Source organism: Cicer arietinum, chromosome 2 (assembly GCF_000331145.2).
Source record: "Cicer arietinum cultivar CDC Frontier isolate Library 1 chromosome 2, Cicar.CDCFrontier_v2.0, whole genome shotgun sequence".
NCBI classification, from domain to species: Eukaryota; Viridiplantae; Streptophyta; class Magnoliopsida; order Fabales; family Fabaceae; genus Cicer; species Cicer arietinum.
In genome coordinates, this window is record NC_021161.2 from 39,927,597 (window position 1) to 39,947,520 (window position 19,924).

General features: G+C 32.1%; 2 protein-coding genes across 2 annotated transcripts; both read left to right on the plus strand.

Moving 5' to 3' along the window:
- Window positions 1–669: 669 nt before the first annotated feature.
- LOC101510322 (6-phosphofructo-2-kinase/fructose-2,6-bisphosphatase) lies at window positions 670–15,621 on the plus strand. Its single transcript, XM_004490566.4, has 23 exons — window positions 670–1,024; window positions 1,116–1,179; window positions 1,958–2,253; window positions 3,163–3,351; window positions 3,818–4,021; window positions 4,357–4,452; window positions 4,671–4,769; window positions 5,164–5,193; window positions 6,335–6,388; window positions 7,078–7,131; window positions 7,212–7,289; window positions 8,910–9,001; window positions 9,078–9,135; window positions 9,216–9,290; window positions 9,831–9,878; window positions 11,006–11,103; window positions 13,430–13,505; window positions 13,877–13,939; window positions 14,020–14,111; window positions 14,275–14,343; window positions 14,433–14,496; window positions 14,771–14,836; window positions 15,323–15,621. The coding sequence occupies exons 1-23, from the start codon at window positions 839–841 to the stop codon at window positions 15,398–15,400; spliced, it is 2,229 nt and encodes a 742-aa protein (XP_004490623.1). The 5' UTR covers window positions 670–838; the 3' UTR covers window positions 15,401–15,621.
- Window positions 15,622–17,508: 1,887 nt separating this feature from the next.
- Window positions 17,509–18,550, plus strand: LOC101493591 (RING-H2 finger protein ATL2-like). The gene has a single exon (XM_012712988.3). The coding sequence runs from the start codon at window positions 17,855–17,857 to the stop codon at window positions 18,521–18,523; it is 669 nt and encodes a 222-aa protein (XP_012568442.1). The 5' UTR covers window positions 17,509–17,854; the 3' UTR covers window positions 18,524–18,550.
- The last annotated feature ends 1,374 nt before the right edge of the window (window positions 18,551–19,924 follow it).

Below are 19,924 nucleotides of genomic sequence, written 5' to 3' on the forward strand. Positions count from 1 at the left end.
ATTTAATTTATATTTTTTATAGATTCTCCACCAAAAATAATCATATTCAAAGTAGTATTAGACACAAAATATAAACGTATTTTTAATCAAATTTTGAAATGTGGCTCGACACGTTATTAAAGTCCAACTTATTTCATTAGATTCAATGCCATCGATTCTTTGAGTTTAATTTGATTCATTTTCTTTGTATTTTATAAAAAATATCAAATAATTGAACCTACACATGAATGGAAATGGAAATAGAAAATAAGAAAACTGAAACTATTCACCACGTGTACAGATTAAGCATGACAATCATAGAAATTAAACGTGGTCATATGAATATATATAAATTAATTAATGAAAATCTTAATATGAATCTAAACACACTACACATCACCCAAAAGCGCTTTTCTGGTCTAAAAATGCACCGCAGCTAACGAGTTCCACAAATTAAACGAAATTAATTGAAACAGATTTTATAAAATCAATTTTGAGTAAAATTTTAGTTCTAATCTACTAATTAAAAAAATTTAAGTGACAGATTGTGTCCGATCCATATTTAAAAAGTATATTATGTAAAATTAATCCTATAAAATTAATAATAATAGCCTTCTATCCTTTTCTCTATCTTCCTCCCCATCACACACATATATATCGCAACAAACAATTACAATAATTAAAAAAAAACTCGGATAAGGACTCACATTATTATACGTTAATACTGTTCTCACTTCTCATTCTCGTTTTCATCACAACGTAAAATAAAGCTTCTTTTTCTTCCTCTTCTGCTCTCTTTTCTTCCTCATTGCTTCGTGTGACAGTAACAAACCGTTGCAAAACTCGTGAAAATAAAACAATGGCAACAGGTAGCGAAGAAGAGCGAGACGGGAACGGCATTCACCAAACGCCGTTACGAATCCCTGAATTGCTCTACGTTTCCGTCAAGATGGAGAATCCCAACCTCGCTCTCGCTGGAAACCTTTTCCCTCACGTTTCTTGTTCATCCTCATTGCTCGGGGATTCTTCGGAAGAATCCAAAGCTGTAATTTAGATTCATACTCAATTCATTATTTTATTCGTGTTTTTTTGGTGTCGATTTTAGTTTCTTATTGTTGTTGCTATTTTTGGTTTAGCTTTCTATGGAACGGGAATCGGCGTCAATGTGGGAGTTGAGCTTTGTTGTTCCACAATATCATGGTTATGCTTTCTCACTTTTTTGTTTTGTTGTCTTTTAAAGTATTGTAAAATTTATGTAAAAGTATACTGCGTTTTATTATGATTTAGTGGCGTTTGAGTCAACATTTTTTAATTAAGTATCAATAAATACATGTAGCATGGTTCTAACTGCCTGCAGTTATGCTGCGAACGTTGATATTGCTGTAAACTATGGGCAAATGCGGTCGACAGGCTGCAATTGCAATTGCAATTGCAATGCCGTTGCAGAGATCCCTAAAACCTTTATCGCGGACTGCAATTTAGAATTACAGCTCTTGAATAGCAAATGAGAGGAGATTTTTCATATATTTTATATAAGCTATCATGACAAAGAAGCAACTTAATTAAACACTTATAGCATAAGTGCTTATGATATAATTGTTTATGTATAAGTTACTTTTATAACAAAAGATAAAATAGAATCAAACTGTTCATATATAGTAAGCTATAAGCCGTTTTTACAAGTTATTTTGGGGAGCTTATGGAATTAAGTTGAAAGCATTTATGAATATGTCATAAGTTGTTTCGATATACTCTTCCCAATAGTGTCACAAGTGCTTATGTCAGTAAACAAACTTAAAATAAGTCAATCCAAACAGACCGATAAGTTATTATTTTTATACTCTTTCAACCTTATGTTTATGTCTTAAAATAAGTTTAGTAATAATAACTTTATGGGGAGCATCATCATGAGAAGAAGCTTTACGTGTCTGGACTACATTTTGTAACCCGATGTGTTGATTTTTTTTGGGATTTTCAGAAGCTTTGGATTTCAAATTCCTCCTAAAGCCAAAGGATATCAATTCACCTTGCTTTGTTGAGGAGGGTCCGAGTCGTGTACTCATTGGGGGAGCATTGCAAGATGGTGCCAGACTTGCTTCGTTTAAGATCGATAATGATCAGGTTGTTGAGTATAGAGTATTTGTTCAAGCAAGCAGAGTTTCTTCCTTTGACCTTGCAGCTAGTTGGAGAGCTTATAAGGGGCATTTTCATTTTTCGGCTGTACGCGGGATACCAGATGTCAGCATAAACTCAGAACTTCAGGCAGAAAGTGAGGTAAGATTCCAACTGCCGGTTTGTTTTGCTTCATGTTTGTTTACTTTGTCCCCTTGGTTTATGTGGTTCGGGTGTGCTGCTTTTCATTTTCAAATTTCAATTTTAATTACAACAATGCATATGCCATCTTGTTTTCACTTTGTTTTCTTTTTTCAAAACTTGTTTTGCATAAGAGAGTCAAAGCTTTTTCAAACATTATAATGTAGCTGACACTATTTAGTGGGATAAGGCTTGGTTGTTGTTGTTGTATAAGAGAGTCAAAGCAACAAAAAGTTATTCTCACGGTTCTATGTACAAAATTTAAGAAAATGAAAAAAAAACAAAGATGACATTTTTATAATTGAAACTAAAGTAAAAACAGAAAATGGAAACAGCGACCAAACATGCCATTACTTCAGAAAATCAGATGCTGACTCAAAAAAGAAAAATAAATTATTTATGCTTTACTTTTGTGTGATCTGAATTATCACTGTTCATAATTAACTCTGATTCAAGGTACTTCACCACACTGCTTTCCTTTTGCTAGCTGTAAAACAAAGTATTACTCTGGCTGCAAGTCAGATGATTGTGTTAAAAAGCCTCATGTTAGCTTATCTAAAATAAAAAGTGTCATGTTAACTTGTAGGATATCATATACTTTGTTTTTGCGATAAAATGTGTACGGTTCAATGTAGATTACCTATTAAATAGGCTAATTTGTCTCATAGTAAATAGTTGCATTTTATAGTTAGTGTATAGCTGCAAAAAATTGAAGAGATGTTCTACTTTTTTGTTTCATATTCCAACTTAAATGTTCTATTTTTTTTTTTTTTAAATTCAAACTTATGATAAGTCTATCTATAAAACAGTTTTTTGTAAACCTTTACTATGGAGTATGGACCCATGCTTAACTTTTTATTTTTTGTTCAGAGTGTTTCTTCTGTGAGTTTGGAACTTGATCTTGAGCAATATGTCGTCCCAGCTCCCTCAAATTTGGCAAATACAGCTGATGTATATGCAGCTAACATGACAGAGAATCCCAGATCACTTAATAGTGGGTCTGTCAGCGATTCATATTCCATCGGAGATGACAGTGTTGCTACTGATCAACCTGAAACAGTAAATATTTAACTTCCTAATTAATTTTTAAATTAATGGTTGACATTAAAATGTAATATTTAACTTTCTCATTGAGATTTTTAATAAATACTCTCATGCAAAAAGTGTTACAAAAAATAGAGTACTGACCCTTACTTTTATATTAAACCTGAACTCCAAATTCTAATTAAAAAGGAAAATAAATGATGAATATGGAAAACCCCTTCTGAGAGGTTATCTAAAATATTATAGGATGGTATAATGATATACTATGATATTTTCTAGATATTCTAACACTCGTTCTCAAGCTAAAGCTTACTAAGATTTAAGCTAATTACAAGTATATGTAACAAATAGCGTTATGTTTGATGTCTAAAATGCAAAATAACACTTATGGTGGTTAAAAGGAAAAAAAAAGTAATCTAGTGGGCTGTATTAATTTTTTAATGTGCAATCTATAATAATCAGTTGTTGATGTTCCAACTAGGAGATGGAGGTCAATACCCTAGATCCATCAATGGGGTATCAAAGTTCTGGAATGGTTAAATCTCAGTCAGTGGGAACAATTTCAACTCTACGAAAGGAAGATGGTCAGAGGGTGGCTTTTGTTGATAGGGGTGTTGGATTTCCAAGAATTGTAAAATCTTCTAGTTTTAATATCATTGATCCTAGTTTGGATCCTGATACCAAGGTTTGTATAAAAGATTTCCAATTTTTGTTAGTGTTGTCAAATAATGGATATAGTGGCACTATAGTGCTATAGTATAAAGGAATTTGAACAAATCGTTATTGCTTGGCAGTACGTTATTTAGTACAAAGTGTTGTCATATATCGGCTATTGTGGCACTTTAGTGCTGCAGCTAAGTTGAATTTGAACAAACTACCATTTTCCACGATCCACCTTTGACAACAGTGTTTTTTGTTTATTTTTCAACTTTAATTTGTGGTGGACTAATTTATATTGCTTCTAACTGTTAATTGTGGTTGTTTACAAATAATTGCTTCTGCCCCTCCTTTTATGGATAGAATTCATTTCCAGCAGCGGCTGGAGCTGTTGCAGCTGGTGCCATTGCTGATCAGATGCTGGGTCCCAAGGAGGATAAGCATTTGGCTATTGTCATGGTATTATTCTTCCTTGAGAAATAACTAGTCGTTAACTTTTTTTAGCAACTTTTCTGGCTAATTATTTATTTTTGGCAGTAAATTGAGATTAAAAAATAAAAGAATATACCTTAAAAAGTTAGAATTGGTAGTACCTTACCTGGTGAAAATGGCACATTCAAATTTAGTAAATGAAATTATCTCAAATCGAATGATTGTAAGTGTTTTCTTTTACTTAGGTGAGTCTACCAGCTCGAGGTAAAACTTTCACTGCAGCTAAACTTACAAGATATCTTCGCTGGTTAGGTCATAACACTAAACACTTCAACGTTGGTAAGGTTGTTCACATTCTTGACTCAATTCTTCTTTGTAATGAAGGTTATGTTTGGAAGAGTGGAATGAAATGAGATAGAATGAGGATGGAATAGAACATAATGGAATAAACTAACCATTCCTTTCTTTGCATATTTTAGTGATGGAATGGAGAAAAAGGCTTGTTCATTATATTCCATCCAAATTGGACGGGAAGAAAAAGCAGGGTATTGGATGGAATGGATGGAGCCCGTTCCATTCTATTTCATCTTATTTTAAATAATTCAAACAATGGAACGTTCAATTATTCCATTTCATTTCCTTCCATCAATCCAAACATAGCCCAATAGTCTTGCACATAGTGGAAGATTGGAATTATGACATGTATGAAGTTAACACACTCATATTTTGATGTCACAGTATCGTCGCCTTAAGCACGGAACTAATCAGGTAAACTTAATGGAAATGAATCCATAGGATACTTTATTCTTTCGCATTTACTTGTTATCTGCACCCTTATAAAGGACCTTGATTTGACATATTTTACCATCAACTAGAATATTGTGTAGTTCTGTGATGAAAATGGGTTTGTAGCATACTCTTTTAACAAAATTAAGTTGAAGGATGGAAAAATAATATTGGTTTGAATTTAAAATGCTAGGGAATTTTCATTAATGAGAAAGACAATAGTTATTATTGATGCTCTGTGAACTTTGAATTATGCTTCAAGAGCAGGTGTTGAAATTATGGGCATAATGTCAATTGCCTTGGGCTTTTTGTGTTCTATTATGTTTATGGTGAAGTTTCGAGTTTTAGATAAAAGGAGAATGATTAGAATAAATATATTATTAATTATGGTGAAATATGATTAATATTTGATACAAACTTGATACTAATTTGACAGTAACTTGATACTAAAGTAAAGACACAACCCTAACCCCTTCATATGTATACAAGACCATTCCCAAATAAATAGGGAAATCAAGAAACAAATCATGATAATAATTCAGTAATATGGAATCTAATCTTAAGAAATAATCTTAGATTAAAAACGGATCCTAGAAGATAAACTAATAATAATATACTCTAATATAATATCAAAAATATTCTAAGATATTTCATATATATACCAACAGTTTATAATACAATAACTTTTAAGAATGTGGCTTAAAATAGTTCATAACACAATTTATTCATTGAATTCATCCTTATTAACAAGGTATTCACGAGGACTCACAGAACAGCAGATGAACACTTGACCTAAAAGTTCAATCAATTACATTTTGCAACCAAAATGTTTATAATTAATATAATACACCCCTTCAAGTTAAATCCCATTGAGCTGGAAATGTGAAGAAAACATAGGGTTACTGTTTCTCTTGGCGACTATGCAACTAACAGTAATAAGATGGGCGATGGCTATTATTTAGCTCTCTTCCATTCAAAGAGTTCTAGAATGACCCTAAGATTAAATTGCACCGCATCAACTGATCACTATGGGGAACATGACTCCCAGTCTTAAATGTTTGTTTTTTTTCTTGGAATCATGATGATAAAGTTGGCTGTTTAATTATGTCATTCTTCTATGTAGTCTGCTGATTTCTTTCGAGCTGACAATCCTGAAGGCATGGAGGCACGTGATGAGGTAACTATTGGTCCTTAAAATTTATTCAAATAAATAATATGAGGGAGTAAAGTTTTTTTATTTTCTGCGTATTTAGAATTATGAAGACGTTGCTTCCAGAATTTTTACCATTTTATTCAGTTAAACTATTTTATCTTTTAAGGTCTTTCCCTTTAACAAAAATTCCTTCTTTTTTGTTTGCTTCAGTTGCCAATAATTCGCTTGTGTTAAAATCAATTTATGACCAATGATTTGGATACATCAAGAACGAATATTTTCAGGAACTAGTTTCTTAAGTGTTGCGTTGTAGGAACTCAGCACAGATTGATGTTATAATTACAAAATGAGTTTACTGATATCAGTTATTGAATGGCAACACCATTTACTTATATGACCCATTGTTGTAGTTGTAGAATGAAAAATACAAAAATAAACTCATTGACAGATATCAGAATTTAAGGCTACTTACTTTTAGTCTCTTATTCAAATGCTCTATTTCTAACATTGGTTTATCTTGAATGATGTTGTTGGTGTTAATATCTAGCAAATGTAGAAGATCCAACTGAAAAATCATATTGAATACCTTTTAAGACTGATTTAATGTTACTTTTAAGTTTTGGTCTTGGGTTTGTCATGAATGATTCTGGTAATGTTAACATCATGTTGACCTTTCTCTGTGTACATAGTTTTAATATATCATGTACCACTAGGTAGCGAAGCTGGCATTTGAAGATATGATAACTTGGATGCAAGAAGGTGGTCAGGTAAATTCATTCTTGTGGGGTAACTTTTGTTACTTTTTCTTTGTTTTAAGTTCTCTGCACAAGTTTAACTTTCAATTTAGGTTGGGATATTTGATGCCACAAACAGTAGCAAAAAGAGAAGGAATATGCTGATGAAATTGGCCGAAGGAAGATGCAAGGTATTTTATTCACAGATGGATTATGGCAGTAATATGAAAATGATGTTTTTAGTTTCTGTTGAAGTTGTGGGATTTTAGAGAAAAGGAGGAGAGAAAATAATAAGGGTTTGAATATTATTGATAATAGTTTTATGCAAACTTGATTACAAAAGATTTAGTACTAATCTCTATTTATAGAGAAATATAGACTTAATCCTAAATCAGGAACAAATCATAATAATAAAGAGAGATATTCTAAAATATTTCTATGATTATAAATTAATCATAAGAAATAATTCAACATACTCTAATATAATATAAAAGATATTATAAGATATTTTCTAATATTCTAACACTCCCCTCAAGCTAAAGCTTACTAAGCTTTAGCTTGTTACAAGGAAACAATGTTTTGCTTTGCAAAATAATAAAAAGAATGGAAAAGCAACTCACGGATGCAGGTGAAGTCGAAGAGAATTGCTATAAATATAGCCTAGCCAGATAGCTGGAATGATCATCAGCATGAGAGAAATTCATGGCAAGCAATTGAACAAAGCAAAGTCTGTCTTCTAAAAAACTGCATTTGGAAACTTCAAACCAATAATATCAGAGACTCAAAATATTTAAACTTGAATTTGTTTCAAGGAGAGAAAGACATGCTTCAGGGAGAGAAAGGCAAGGCCAATACATCTGGGACAAAGATAGGGCCAGTGTATCTGGGACAAATTGCCAAACTGTATGCATGTGGCTCGAAAGAAAAAACATAAAACAGATCTGGAACCAGGAAGAAAAACTCAATCTAGACGACTGAAACATTATGCCGGAAGGCAAACATACGCGCCTGAGCTTGAGGCTGTTGGTGGCGGCGCGTGAGATGAACACGGCGGATCTTGGAGGCACATGAACTGCATGGAGCAACTTTTGACCTAACAGAAATCTGAGTTGTGTAGATTGGGAGATTCCGCACACAACGAAAGTGGTTGTGTCGGAAAACTTTTCTAGCAGCAATAGCAGGCAACAGTAGCAGACAGAGCAGCAGCGACGACAGGTAGCAGATCTACTTGCATGAGAGATTAGCAGCGCGTGAGTGCGCATGTGACGGCTTTTGGCGATGCGCTTTCAGGCATGACCTGATCTGGAGATGGCTGCTATTCGCACGAAATTTTTCCGAAAATAGTGACAGCGGCGACAGTAGCGAATTGAATGGAAAACGAGTGAAACGTGTCGGAATGTTGGAAAAGAGAAACTATGATTATATTCCCTAACTGTTGGGAACTCGGCAACAGAACAACAACAAAATTGTTCAAGGAGGATCGAAATAGGCTCTAGATACCATGTTGAAGTTGTGGGATTTTAGAGAAAAGGAGGAGAGAAAATAATAAGGGTTTGAATATTATTGATAATAGTTTTATGCAAACTTGATTACAAAATATTTAGTACTAATCTCTATTTATCGAGAAATATAGACTTAATCCTAAATCAAGAACAAATCATAATAATAAAGAGAGATATCTCTATGATTATAAATTGATCATAAAAAATAATTCAAGATACTCTAATATAATATAAAAGATATTATAAGATATTTTCTAATATTCTAACAGTTTCGAACTCTTCTGATACCCCGTCACATTTTTATTGCAGATTATCTTTCTGGAGACAATATGCAATGATGTAGACATGATTGAAAGGAATATTCGTTTTAAAATTCAGCAAAGTCCTGACTATGCAGAAGTGTATGTTTGCTTTAAAACCACTGACATCTTATCTCGATTACTATGTGGAGACATGCAATTAGCTTTTCTTTTGCAGGCCAGATTTTGAGGCTGGGCTACGAGACTTCAAAATTCGTGTAGCCAATTATGAGAAGGCAAGTCTTTCATATATACATTTAAGGACTATTCTAGGTGAGCTTTTGCTTTAAAAATAATGTTGATTTCGTGTTACTAGGTTTATGAGACGGTAAAAGAAGGATCTTACATAAAAATGATTGACATGGCCAGTGGACGTGGTGGGCAAATACAAGTAAGTCTTACCTTCAATTATGTGATTTACGTGTGTTGAAAATTGCCTTCTTCATGGCTCGTTGTCTGGTTAGCTAATAACACAGGTTTGATAAGCTTGTGTATTGACTATATAGTAGATGTTGTTTTGATAAGTAAAAGTTTTAGTAGATGTACCTGTAAGTTTGATTAATATGAATATTATTGATTGATATGCATGTCTATTGACCATTTATAATTATTCTAATAGTTAATTTAGATGTAAAACCCTTGTTTAGGTGAAAATTTAAATGGCATAGTTTCACCTGCACCTCTAATTTTAAATAACTTATGACTACATACCCTTGAGTTTGCTTTGTGCCTGCCCTAATAATTATTACATGGTTCACTGAAAGCATTGAATTGAAAGTGTGTTTGTTTTGCATACCCACAAAATTTATGATAAAATATGTACAAATATTCTGTATCAATTGTTTGTCTCCATGAGTTTTCTCTATTTCACTAAGGAACATGGTATGACATCGATTTGTTAATTATTCACAGTTTATTTCTTTTGGTTTAGGTGAACAATATCAGTGGATACCTACCTGGCCGAATTGTCTTTTTCTTGGTAAGCTTCTACAAAGAATGCAGTTAATTATTTACATACAAAGACTCACATTCTCAGGCAGGAAAGACAATTAATTTAGTATTAGTTTTTAGAAATCTCAGAGAGGAACTGAAACGGAAAACTAGAGACAATCATTGATTCTAATTTCATCCGAATGATTTCATTCTTCTGATTTTGATTGAGATGCATTACAGGTATTTATAGAGGTTGGAATGGGTTAACTGACCCGGATACAGCTACCAAACCTAACTGTTTAACAGATTTAACTGACATCTCTGAATGAAGTTGTCAGATAACTACCTGAAGCTACCTGCTACTGGCACTAAACACAAAATTATTAATCAAAATGTAACCTAGTGGGCCAGTATTCAGAAATGTCATGGACCAACTATCCAAAAACTTAAACCTATTAAGTAAAGTCATATGAATAGTTTTATATCTCTACATATTTCCTCAATCAAGAGTCTCTTGCACTCAAAATGTTGACAATGTATATGTTCATCTTCCTTATGCTAACGTTAAACTTTTATTTAGAAAAATAATGGGAAAGATCAAATAATAGACTGTTTGTGGTAATGGCTTTGATACTATTTCATAGACCAACTGCCCTAAAAACTTGAACTATCAGGTAATGGCACATGAATCATTTTATATGTCTAATTTGAAATTTAGGGGAACTTAGCCTTGTATCTGATCTTTTAAAAATGAGAGGTTCCCTGCTAAGGCCCAACTTGGAGTAGGTTTTAGCTTATGGGAGTTTCTCAAATGAGATAAATATCTAGCTCTGAACATACTAAAAAGTCTTACAAGTTCGGTGGTTCTTATGGAAAAGTAAAATGGAGAAGCTTCGTTAAAAGTTGTGGTGCAGGAGCTAATTTTAATTTTGATGGGAAGCTATTATTAGTGTTGTCAAATAGTGGTGCTATAGTGTAGCAGAATTTGAGCAAACTGTTATTGTTCCGCTATTAATTTGAACAAATCTCTATTTGCCACGACCCGTGATTGACAAGACTAGCTTCACAAAATAATTTTTTTTAGAAGATTTATGATACACCTGCTGCAGATGCTACTCTATATCACTTGTAAGTTTCCTAAGAGTAACTGGTTATTTGCTTCATGTCTTGCAGATGAATACGCATCTTACACCTCGCCCAATATTACTCACTCGGCATGGAGAAAGTCAGGATAATGTGAGAGGCAGAATTGGAGGAGATACTGAACTAAGGTATATTCTCCTATTTTCTTTAGTGTATAATTGATGAGGATGCATGCTGAAGAAGGTAATTGTACGAGTACAAATGAAATTCCCTTTGTTGTTTTTCTTAAAAGAACTGGTAGAATATTAAAATAAATTGTGGTATGAGTCTTATTAAGACTTCATAGTATTATTTATTTGTGCTTGTACTAAACTTGTACTTGACCTAGGATAATGGTTTAAGTCGGGAGTGTTTGGTTCTTTTTCTACAACATCTGATTATTCGAGTCATATTGATGTTGATGGTAAAACTAACGGTGGGATCATTGGTTTACAAAGAACGATGACGGATACCAAAAGCAGTTGTGATAAGTATCGAAGGAGATAATTAATAGGAAGTGCTATGAAGGCACTGTGACTACATGAAGAGGAAAATCTGAATTGTTTTTCTTTAATTCAAATTTTAGAAAATCTGAGTTGTATTTCTATCATTCCTAAGAAACACTTCAATTACTTTATATTTCATTTTTGAATAACCTATTTATTCCTACGAAACAAGTTTCGATGAAGGCTGTTTTGGAGAATACAATTGTTTTTTTGCTACACCAAGAAGATTAAAGGAAATTACCTACTATTCTTACTAACCGTGAATTATTCTTTTGTTGCTTATATTCAAAATCGGACAAAGTTTTTCTTTATTCTATTTTTCTTGTTGAAGTTGTGGGATTTTTGAGAAAAGGAGGAGAGAAAATAATAAGGGTTTGAATATTATTGATAATAACTTAATGCTGATTTGATTACAAAGGATTCAATACTAATCTCTATTTATAGAGAAACATAGACTCAATCCTAAATAAGGAATAAATCATAATAGTGATGAGAGATATTCTAAGATTCTCTATGATTATAAGTTGATCATAGAAAATAACTCAATATACTCTAATATAATATAAAAAAATATTATAAAATATTATAAGATATTTTCTAATATTCTAACACTCCCCCTCAAGCTAAAGCTTACTACAAGAAAACAATGTTTTGCTCCACAAAATAGTTAAAAAGATGGAGAGGCAACTCAGGGATGCATGTGAAGTCGGAGAGAATTGCTATAAATATAACCTAGCCAGATAGCCGGAATGATCATCAGCATGAGAGAAATTCATGGCAAGCAGTTGAACAAAGCAAGGTCCGTCCTTCTACAAAACTGCATTTGGAAGCTTCAAACCAATAATATCAAAGACTCAAAATATTTAAACTTGAATTTGCTTCAAGGAGAGAGAGGCATGCTTCAAGGAGAGAAAGGAAAGGCCAGTACATCTGGGACAAAGATGGGAACAGTGTATCTGGGACAAATTGTCAAGTTGTATGCATGTGGTTCGAAAGAAAATAACTTCAAACAAATCTGAAATCAGGAAGGAAAACTCAATCTAGACGACTGGAACATTATGCCTGAAAGCGGACAGACACGCCTGAGCTCGAGGCTGTTGGTGGCGGCGCGTGAGATAATCACGGCGGATCTTGGAGGCACATGAGCGCGTGTGGAGCAACTTTTGACCTAAAAGAAAATCTGGGTTGTGTAGATTGGGAGATTCCACACACAATGGAAGTGGTTGTGTCGGAAAACTTTTCCAGTAGCGACGGCATGCAGCAACAGCAAATGGCAGCAGTAAGAGACGGGACAGCAGCAAGGACAGGCAGTAGCAGACGGCAACGGTGATAGATCTACTCGCATGAGAGATTTGCAGCGCGTGAGAGCGCGTGTGACGGTTTATGGCGACGCGCTTTTGGGCATGACCTGATCTGGAGATGACTGTTGTTCGCAGGAAAATTTGCCGGAAATAGTGGCAGCGGCGACAGTAACAAATTGAATGGAAATCGAGTGAAACGTGTCGACATGTTGGAAAAGAGAAACTATGATTATATTCCCTAACTGTTGGGAACTCGACAGCGGAATAGAAGCGGAATCGTTCAAGGAGGATCGAAATAGGCTCTAGATACCATGTTGAAGTTGTGGGATTTCAGAGAAAAGGAGAAGAGAAAATAATAAGAGTTTGAATATTATTGATAATAGCTTAATGCTGATTTGATTACAAATGACTCAATACTAATCTCTATTTATAGAGAAACATAGACTCAATCCTAAATAAGGAATAAATCATAATAATAATGAGAGATATTCTAAGATTCTCTATGATTATAAGTTGATCATAGAAAATAACTCAAGATACTCTTAATATAATATAAAAGATATTATAAGATATTTTATAATATTCTAATATTTCTTTTGTGACATCAGGTTTCTTTAACAATTGCTGTAAATTTTTAGCTAACTAACTTTACCAAATTGTTTCAACAGTGAGCATGGAGAAATTTATAAACAGAAGCTTGCCAAATTTGTTGAAAAACGTCTCGAATCAGAACGAGCTGCTTCTGTAAGCTTTTCTATTTGTATGGATTCAATTCTGACATGCATTTTATTCCTTCGAATAAACTAAATACTACAAGAATTGTATGCCATATTTCTTCTATAAATATTCTTTTCCTTGCAATATTTGAAGATATCACTGAAATTAGAAGAGATCTCGCGGACAAGAAATGATCTATGAATTAGAATAAAAATTTGTGTTCTAATGTTGCCTTTTCATATTTTGCACATCTAACACTACCAAATAGAAAACATTCTCTTTACGTATAGGTTTTTGTAGAAGTTATATAATACAATGCCGATTGAGTTATTGCCATGTCAATTAAATGCATGTATGAAAATACTGAATGGCTTGTGATATTTGCAATCGCTGTCTAGATATGGACCAGTACACTGCAGCGAACAATTCTAACAGCAGGCCCCATTGTTGGATTTCCCAAGGTTAGTGTCATCATCGTTAATTCAGGATATATGGATTAACAAAGTTACACGCTCCTGCACTTATTTTCTATATATGTTAGATACAATGGCGTGCACTTGATGAAATAAATGCTGGGGTGTGTGATGGAATGACGTATGAACAAATCAAGAAGAACATGCCAGATGATTATGAGTAGGTCCCAAACTTGCAATCTCTCTCATTTGCAACTGGAATGAACTGGTATTATCAGTTAAAAAAACAATTGCATGATAGGAGCAGAATCAGAATGCCGATTAAAAATGTTTAAGTGCCTTCAGTTATTTTATTTTAATATTTATGCTTCTTTTAATTGCAGATCCCGCAAAAAAGACAAACTTAGGTATCGATATCCTCGTGGGGAGTCTTACTTGGATGTTATTCAAAGGTTGATACATTGGATCTTTAATACTATTTAGATCCTAGCTACTACTTGTTTGTTTCACATTAAGAACTTTAGTTTTAATGATACTTCAGGTTAGAGCCTGTAATTATTGAGCTCGAGCGACAAAGAGCACCTGTTGTTGTGATATCTCACCAGGTATTGCAGTTACGATGTTAAAATTAGCTTGCAGTTATGTAGGCCTTATGGTTGACCAATGTTGTCATTTGTCAAATAGCGGATATAGTGACACTATATTGTAGCAAACCACCATTGTTCTGTATATGCGATTTAGTACAAAGTGTTGTACAATAGCAGCTATGGCACTGTATGGTAGGGGAATTTGAACAAATCGCTGCTTTTTTTGAACGACCACATTGTGGTTGATTGGTTTCTTAATCCTTGATGTTCTTCAATACTTCTCTCATTGCAGGCAGTTTTGAGGGCATTATATGCTTATTTTACAGACAGGCCTTTGAAAGAAATTCCACATATGGAGGTAATATATGATTTCATATTTCACTGAATGTGATGTTCTTACTCTCATATGGAGTTGATGCATTGTTATTTTTGAGTTAGAAGAATAGGTGTGAAGTTCGAGTTGGGATCACAATTTCAGAAAATTTTATTGAATCCTGAATTTGCACAAGATATTTGTTAGAATAGAAAATAATATCTGATAATATCTTGATATTATGCTAGAATATCTTGGTTTATCTCCTAGCATCAGTTTTCATTCTTAGCATATCATAATCTACTTAGGTAAATTTTCATATCTTACATTATTATTTGTTTCATAATTTTCCTATTTATTTAGGATTGAGTATAGGGATTAGTATTTAGCGTTTTGTATCAAGTTAGTGTCAAATTATTATCAATAATATTTTAATTTCTTATTATTTTCTCTCTTCCTTCTATAAAAATTAAAAAATCCCATAACTTCAAGTCTTCAACAATGTCTAATGTGAGGTTTGCTCATTTACAGGTGCCACTTCATACTATAATAGAGATAGACTTGGGAGTTACAGGTGTTCAAGAGAAACGATACAAACTAATGGACTGATGTGAATAGAGAGAACAAATGAAGAAAAGGGATGGGAAGGATATATTTTTAAGAAAACTTTTATTTTTAATTTTTTTTAAATGAGGAGAAAAAATGATGAATTATCATGTAAATATGATCCTCTAAAACATACTTTATTCATATTGACAAGTATTATTTAGTTTCTAATTTGAATAATTTTAAACTTCAAAAACAAAATGAGTACAATTGTTTACTCAGCATACTCCAAGTTCCCATCTTCAATTCACTTCCTATTTTTCGAAAATTCACTAAATGCTGAGATAATTAGTTGAAAAAAGACATAAAGAAGTAGGTATGGACCAACATGAAAAAACTTGGTCCTGTCCTAAAACACTGCGAGTAGCAGGTTGCAGGCCTCAGCATTTGTAGGCCAACTAAAGACCAATGAAAAACCACAGATAATTTTCCAATTTTTTTCATGTCTAGATTAATATTAGTGACCCTTGTCATAGATAACATTAATCTGGCGTTTATTACGGGTCACCTTTTAAGACACAATAAAAGACTAGTAAAGTTTTCCAACTCCAAAACGAGCTTTATGAATTATGATTAGCCTACTTGAAGAGGTATTTGAAGAAGCTTTGAAGTAGATGAGTTTTTCTTTAAAAAAAAAATGAGTTTATACTAATAAGACTTTGTAATCTTAACTGTTGGATTTTTTTTGGTACGCTTACTGTTGGATTAACTCCATTCGTTTCATATAATTGGAAGTTTAAGATTTTTATACATAGATTAAAAATTCATTTAATTTTTTACCAAAACAAAGTCATTTAATTAATGTATATATTCTAAACTTTATTATTTTTTTTATACAAATTTTCACATTTCAATGGAAAAAATATAAATCCTGTTAAGGGTGTAGTTCAAAAACACAGGTAAATTATATCTGTAAAATTTTAAAAGACTATGATATGCCTACTTGAATAATACATGCAATGCTAAAATTTTGTGGTGTACCATAAGGCATGACTACTCTATAAAAAGTAGAAAATGAAAAAATAGAAAGAAAAAAAAAGGAAAGAGGCATCACCGGAAACATGCAGGAAAATATGGCATGGAATCTATGCAAAGATCTCCTACTAGGCTACTAGCACTCAAGCAGTGGAGTGAGGGTGGCTATAGTTCTAGTAAGTAGGGTGGTCAAAAGGAAAGAGAAAAATAAAAAGCATTAATTAATATAGAATCAGTTCCCATTCACATGGGACCCCTGAATTCACATTCATCCACCTCTTTAGAACATAAATTAGGGGTCCATCCTCTATCTCACCTGGCCAATGAAATACAACACCATTTAGGTTTAGTTATGAGTAAATATCAATTTTAATACATGAACAAACATGATATTCATCTATTAGTTTTTACAGGATGTTAACAATGTTTCATAAGTGAAAATAGTTTTATTTCTTAGAGATTGTTTTGGGCTCAAAGTTTCATCTACCAGATTCTATCTAAGATTTATTTAGACCAAATACTATTAAGTTTATGTTATTAAGTCATTTAAGTAACGTTTTAGATGTCGGAGTTTCATATTTGGTGAAATAAAATCTGATAATATATTTATAAATAAAAATAGTTCTCTTATTATAAATTGATTTTATAAAGATTGAGTTAGATTCAATTTAAATTATAATTACGTAAAGTTATTAATAACAATAATATATTTAAAACAAAGTAAATAATATTAAAGATGTATTTGAGAAGAAAATAAATTGTGATGAAGATGAATTTAATTTGTAATTTTCAAAATTAATTTGAGATATCGATAATCCCATCCTACAATTTAAAAATCAATTTGAATATTTACTGGATTAATTAGTAAATACAAGATAAACTGATTCATCTTCAATATAAATTGATATCATCATTATATTGATAAATACATGAAGCCCCCAAAAGCAACTTGCGTTAGGAGTCACAAGAACTTTTACTGCCCCCTACACCAAAGTGAATTTTTTTTGACAAAATGATAAATATCATTAATAAATTCAAACCCAATAATATCAGTATTGTTGATTGAGCTAAATCTTAGACATCAAAATAAACTAATTAAAACTATATAATATAAATACATACAAACCCCCCACATGAATCTAATAAAACTCACCTACCACCTTCCACTGCCATTGCCTTCACGAGTGCTTCATTTCTCCCCCCTCCTTTTTCTCTTCCTCCCACCCCATCTTCACATGCATCACCCCCCATTATCTCCTTAGATAAGATACAACGATTGTTTATTCTCCTTCCACAAAACCATAGTACACACACAACAACAACAAATCACAAGATTCTTTTACATTGTTCTTTTTCAAGATCATATAAATAAATCTTTTTCACAAACCACTTCAAGTTCAAACCTTTCCTCAAAAACAATCCAAACCCATTTCACCCATTTAACCATAAATCACAAATTACCACTCAACTTCCCATTTACAAATGCTGAACCAACTCAACTCACTCAACTCGTCCACCAACTCACTGAGTCAACTCACTCAGAACATGTTCTCCGACAACAACAAAAACAACATCATCATGCTCACAGCCATTGTTTCTCTTCTCCTAGTAATCCTCTTCGTCCTCCTTCTCCACGTGTATGCAAAATTGTTCTTATTTCAACCCAACTCACAATCACGTGCTCGCCGCCGGCAAGCTCCGGCGACCATCTCCGACCTACCAATTCCTTCCAGCTTCCACCACTTCAACATCGAAACCCCACAACCTATTTCAACAAAAGGACTCGACTTTACAGTAGTTTCGACGATTCCCACGTTTGTGTCGGACGAAAAAACAGAGGAATTAGAATGTGTGATTTGTTTGAGTTGTATTGAAGAGGGTGAGATTGGAAGGAAATTACCAAAATGTGGACATGTTTTTCATGTTGAGTGCATTGATATGTGGTTGAATTCACATTGTAATTGTCCCATTTGTAGAGATTCTATTGTTGATGTTGGTGTGATTGAGATTGTGATAGATACTCCAAGTTATGAGAGTGGTTCTGTTTCTGTAACAGAAACTTCTTTGTCTTTGTTTGGTTTCAATTTTAAGAGAATGATAAGTAAAGTTTTTATGTCTTCTAATGTACACGAATTAGATGCTTCACAATGAGATCCATTTTTTTTTCTTAGAATCGTATATTAGTTTTTTTTTTTTTTGTGGTGACATCTTTTTTCTTCTATTTTTTAATGGTTAATATGACTAATAATTGTTAGTTTTTGTTTGAAGAGCACTTGAACTAGCGAACTCCTCGCTCTCTAATATCTTGTGTTATTCCTCAAAACCACCGAAATGACTTATGACTCTAGTTTCTTTCTTTGTTAATTCTTAGTTTGTTGAGACTTGAGTTTTAAGGTTATGGTCCCATCACAATAGTTGATATCTCATAAAGTTCCGGTCAAATATCATCGGTACAACTTCAATTGTGTCGTAAATTTTTATTTAAAAGCATAATTGAGATTTCATAGAGTTAAATTATTACGACTTTTAATTTAAATCAAATTGATAATAGCTAATTAATTACAATAAATGTTATAAAGATTTATATAATTAATTAAATAAATAATTAATTATTATAAAATAATTAATTATTTAACTAGTATAATTAATTAAGTAATTTATCTAATTAATATATCAAATATTCTTTCAAATTAAAATATATTTATTACATTTAGAGTTTAAAAAATGTTAATATTTTTTGTGTGGAAAAATACGTTGATTACAAAGAATATGAAATGTCGAAATACATCGACTAAAGGATTTTGAAATATCAAAATTAAATCGGCTAAAAAATTATGAATGACGATAATACAACGACTAATATTTTTAATGCCAAAAGTACGTCACCTAAAAGATTTTTGAACGCCGAAAATACACCCACTAAAAGATTTTTAAACGAAATCTCATGCACAACTTCTTAGTAATTAGCTTGGACTTCTAATTAAGAATTCAATTATAGATTTTTTTTTTCTAAAAACAAAAACAATTTTGCTTTTTGCTATTGGTAAATATTGAATCTAGAGTATACACTTGCATGCAAAATCTTTGCTTGCATTTTTTTAATGCGAGTTTGACTACAAAGATATAATTTTGTCACTAAATATTATTGGTGTTCTTGAAAAACCTTCAACAAATGCACTTGACTTCATCTATGTTGATGTTGAAAAAAGTTGATATCAAAACATTGAAGAAGTTTTGGATTTTAGAATAGTTTTGTTGGCAAATATGTTGCCCTTAATGCTCACTATTTGATATTATTATTATTATTATTATTATTATTATTATTATTATTATTATTATTATTATTATTATTATTATTATTATTATTATTGTTGTTGTTGTTGTTATTATTATTATTATTATTATTATTATTATTATTATTATTATTATTATTATTATTATTATTGTTGTTGTTGTTGTTGTTGTTGTTGTTATTATTATTATTATTATTATTATTATTATTATTATTATTATAACTTTGATGAAATAATTATAACTTGGAATTTGAGAGGG